Here is a 5,129-nt window from a genome sequence, read left to right as displayed (position 1 = left end):
AGAAAGTGCATAGATTTTTGACTTGTTCACCTGAATACATTTCACTGAAATATGAGAGACTGGGAGAGATGTAGCTTGGGGGAAGGGCAGGTTGGATTATGAGTTGAATTTGGCATATGCTGGGTTTAAGATGCCTGTGATATAACCAAGGAAGGTAATCAGTAGGCAATTGGGTATACAGTTCTGAGGATTACATTAAAACCCATGCCACAGGAGCAGATGAGATTTTCCTGGGGCATATGTATAAGAGAGCTATGTTTAATAAATAACTCTGAGAGCATAAACATGTAAGGTACTGACAGAGGAGAAGCCCATTATGTCTTTGAGAATGAATGAATGACCAGACAAGTAGCAGGAAAACTAGACCATTGTGTGCCTCAGAAGCTAAGAGTGATTTTGGAAGGAGGGAGTAGTGTTACATGTAAAAGAAAAGTGAAAAATAAAAGTCATTTTTAATTACTGAGATTTTGATTATAGAGATCCAGAGTATAGAAATTGTCCTTGTTGTAATGAGAGAAAAATCAAGTATTACAGAGCATCTAACAGACCATATATCACAGAAATGTGTTTATTTCTCTAGTCAGTGTTTTAATGAACACTATTATTTGTTCCTGAAGATATTAGCAAAGGAGCATGTCAGGAAAAAATCAAACCATCATCTCTGAGTTCATCCTCCTGGGCCTGCCCATTGATCCAGAGCAGCGAATCCTGTTCTATGGCCTGTTCCTGGCCATGTACGTTACCACCGTCCTGGGCAACCTCGTCATCATAGTCCTCATTCGGCTGGACTCCCATTTCCACACACCCATGTATTTGTTTCTCAGCAAGTTGTCCTTCTCTGACCTCTGCTTCTCCTCAGTCACAATGCCCAAATTGCTGCAGAACATGCAGAGCCAAGTCTCATCCATCCCCTACACAAGCTGCCTGGCCCAGATATACTTCTTCCTGTTTTTTGGTGACCTGGAGAACTTCCTCCTTGTGGCCATGGCCTATGACCGCTATGTGGCCATCTGCTTCCCCTTGCACTACACCACCATCATGAGCCCCCAGTTCTGTCTCTCCCTGGTGGCACTGTCCTGGGTGCTGACCACGTTCCATGCCATGCTGCACACCCTGCTCACTGCCAGGTTGTGTTTTTGTGCAGACAACTTGATCCCCCATTTTTTCTGTGATATGTCTGCTCTACTGAAGCTGGCCTGCTCTGACACTCAGGTTAATGAGTTGGTGATATTTGTCACAGGGCGATTCGTTGTCGTCATCCCTTTCATACTCATAATTATATCCTATGTAAGAATCATCTCCTCCATCCTCAAGGTCCCTTCTGCCAGGGGCATCCATAAGGCTTTTTCCACATGTGGCTCCCACCTCTCCGTGGTGTCACTGTTCTATGGGTCTGTTATTGGTCTCTACTTATGCCCATCAGCTAATAATTCTACTGTGAAGGAGATCGTCATGGCTATGATGTACACTGTGGTGACCCCCATGCTGAACCCCTTCATCTACAGCCTGAGGAACAGAGACATAAAGGGAGCCCTGGGAAGAGCCTTTCATAAAAAGACATTTCCCTCCCCTCTATGATGGTAACACTTGGGATTTTCATGTTATCTTATCCAGTAGAGATGCTGATATTTCAATATTATTTCAGACTTCTTTTTTTGTTTATCGTAGAACATTCTATTAAAATGAAATACTGCCGAATACTCTAATAAGAGAAGAGAGATAAAGTGGAGCTATCTTGTTGAACTAAGAAGTGGTTCTCCGTGACCTTCTGGTAAAGTCTTCCTTTTTTGTCACTCCCAGATGATCCTGAAGGAGCATAGTTTTAAAAGATCTAATTGCCACTGGTTGTTAAACCACTAATTTGTTACATGTTGTGTTTTTTAACCAAAATGACTTGAAATAATACTCTGTCCTCCAAGTGAATACTGACTAAAACCCAAACATCTCAGCCTCTCAGCACCCATCTTCTAAATTCTGTTATACCCTTTTCCATACAAGTTTTTTCATCATTCTGTCTCTGAAACTTTTTACCCCTGATTTATTTTTATGTCTACACCATCCTTCTGCCATGATATGAACAAAGAAGGAACTTTCCAACTCCTTTATTAGATTAGTTTATTTTGGATTTACCTGGCCGCTAACTGACACCTAACCAAAAACCTGTTGCCGTGGAGATGATTCCGAGTCATAGCAACCCTATAGGACAGAGTAGAACTGCCTCATAGAGTTTCCATGGAGCACCTGGTGGATTCAAACTGCCAAACTTTTCCTAAGCAGCCATAGCACTTAACCACTATGCCACCGGTGTTTCCAACTAATATGGAAACCCAAAAAAATCCAGTGCCGTTGAATCAATTCTGACTCATAGCGACCCTATAGGACAGAATAAAACTGCCCCATAGAGTTCCAAAGAGCACCTGGTGGATTCAAATTGCTGACCCTTTGGTTAGCAGCCATAGCACTTAATCACTACGCCACCAGGGTTTCCAACTAATACGTAAGGGTCCTAAAAATTACTCCTCCAGGTATGAGGAAGGAAGCCAAAAAAAAAAAACCAAAAAAACAAAAAAAACCCAAACCTGTTGCTGTTGAGTCGATTCCCACTCATAGCAATCCCGAGGTTGGTAAACAACCTCAATCTTTAAGGATGTCTCTCTCTTTGTTGATATTTTATAATTTATCAACAAAGTTGCCATCTATGACCTCTTCTACCCTTATGAAGGCTGCACAGAAGGAAATATTATTACTATTTTTAAGTTTGAAAAAATATGGAATTTGGTGACTGACTTGGCAAGGTCCCAGAGTGGGTCAGTATTGAGCCTACTTAAGATCCTAGACTATCTGACTCAGGAGTCTCTTCTCATTTCCCCTCATCTGGAAACAATAAGAAGGGTAATACACTTAAAAATCTTAGCTCCACTTATGGCTGTCTAGGTTTCCAGCCTTGCTCCATTTGCATCTTTATTGCTTTCCTTATTTGGTGTCTCCAAATCCATCATTTCAATACCCTTGTGTATTTTTTTGACCTCCAAATCTCCATCTGTAGCCAGGGAAGGGCTTTCTCCAGATTCTAATTTTTATTCTCATCTTTCCAGTGGACATCTCTACTTGATGATTTATAAGGCCTTCAATCTTAACATGCACAAAATTGAACAATTTATATTTTCTCCCAAGCCAGCTCTTTTTTCCGTATTCCATATCTTGATTCATGATGTTACCTTCCACTTAGTTACCCAAGGAACTTGCTTTCTCTGTGCATTTCCAAGAAGGGATTATTGTTCCTGCAGTGTTTCTTTTTTTAATTTAACATTGTTTTCAGATTTATTTTAATATTCTGTATGTGTTGCTTAAGGTGTGCTATTTAGTATAATGAATAAACTCTGACATGTAAAACAACAAAGATTTTTCTTGGTCGTGTAAAATCCAGTTGGCATTGGCGTGAGGGGCACTATGTTTCATGCTGTGAGGCTAAGGGAGGCTCTGAGTTCTTTAACATATGGTTGTCAAGGTTGCCCCAGGTGTTGACATTCACCTGAAGGAACATAGAAGGTAGAGGATCACATGAGACGTTTTTAATGGACCAGGCCTGGAAGTGATATACATCACTTTGACCTTCATTTCATTCTCCAGAATGCAATCACATAACTCATTGTAGTTGCAAGGGAGAGGGGCTGAGAAATTATTTGTTCATAAATTTTTACATTCAAATCTATGCTACAGAATAGCAGCATGATTTTTTTTTTTTGAGATAGGATTTTATTATGCTTTTGGTGAAAGTTTACTCAGCAAATTAGGTTCCCATTTGAGAATTTCTGTATAAATTATTCAGTGACATTAGTGACATTTATACCATGTGTCAGCGTTCTCTTTAATTGTGTTCTGGTTGCTCCATTTCCAGTGCTCTAGTTTCCCTGCCCCCTTATCTTCTCATTTTTGCTTTAGAGTAATTGTTGACCTCTTGTTCTCATATAGATGGTGTCTTAATTATCGAGCGCTGCCATAACAGAAATACCACAGTGGATGACTTCAACAAAGAGAAATTTAGTCTCTCATAGTCTAGGAGGCTATAAGTCTGAATTCATGGTGCCAGCTCCAGGGAAAGGCTTTTTCTCTCTGTCATCTCTGGAGGAAAGTCCTTGTCATCAGTCTTCCCCAGTCAAGGAGCTTCTCATTCAGAGACCCTGTGTCCAAAACATATGCTATTCTCCTGGCTCTTGTTTCTTAGTGGTATGAGGTCCCCCTGTCCCTGTGCTGATTTCTTTCTTTTATATCTCAGAAGAGATTGACTTAAGACACAACCTCACCTTGCAGGTTGAGTCCTGCATCATTAACATAACTGCTGCTAATCCCACTTCATTAACAACAGGAAGGATTTACAACACACCGGAAGACAAAATGGTGGACAATCACACAATACTGGGAATCATGGACTAGCCAAGTTGACACACATTTTAGGGGGGGGGTCACAATTCAACCCATAACAGATGGTTTTTACTGGAGCACCATACTCATGGGTAATATCCTTTATTTTGTGTGCCAGTCTGTTATTTTGCTAAACGGTGACATTAGGGGATAGTTTTGGTTCAAGGTATAAAGAGTATGCCAAGGAAACAGTCTCAGGGAGTCAGGAGCATGACCTTTTTTTTTTTTTTTTAATAATTTTTATTGTGCTTTAAGTGAAAGTTTACAAATCAAGTTAATCTCTTACACATAACCCATATACACCTTGCTACACACTCCCAATTACTCTCCCTCTAATGAGACAGCCTGCTCTCTCCCTCCACTCTCTCTTTTCATGTCATTTTTGCCAGCTTCTAACCCCCTCCACCCTCTCATCTCCACTCCAGGCAGGAGATGCCAACATAGTCTCAAGTGTCCACCTGATCCAAGAAGTTCACTCCTCACCAGCATCCCTCTCCAACCCATTGTCCAGTCCAGTCCATGTCTGAAGAGTTGGCTTTGGGAATGGTTCCTGTCCTGGGCCAACAGAAGGTCTGGGGGCCATGACCACTGGGATCCTTCTAGTCTCAGTCAGACCATTAAGTCTGGTCTTATGAGAATTTGGGGTCTGCATCCCACTGCTCTCCTGCTCCCTCAGGGGTTCTCTGTTGTGTTCCCTGTCAGGGCAG

General features: G+C 41.4%; 1 protein-coding gene across 1 annotated transcript; it reads left to right on the top strand.

The window, feature by feature from the left end:
• The first annotated feature begins 633 nt into the window (after window positions 1-633).
• On the top strand, window positions 634-1,578 carry LOC135228025 (olfactory receptor-like protein DTMT). The gene has a single exon (XM_064270346.1). It carries the CDS (start codon window positions 634-636, stop codon window positions 1,576-1,578), a length of 945 nt encoding a protein of 314 aa, XP_064126416.1.
• Window positions 1,579-5,129: the final 3,551 nt, after the last annotated feature.

The sequence above is a fragment of the Loxodonta africana genome, chromosome 18, assembly GCF_030014295.1.
Source record: "Loxodonta africana isolate mLoxAfr1 chromosome 18, mLoxAfr1.hap2, whole genome shotgun sequence".
Lineage (NCBI taxonomy): Eukaryota > Metazoa > Chordata > Mammalia > Proboscidea > Elephantidae > Loxodonta > Loxodonta africana.
The sequence above is the reverse complement of the archived record's forward strand: the minus strand, read 5'-3'. Positions and strand labels throughout refer to the sequence as shown.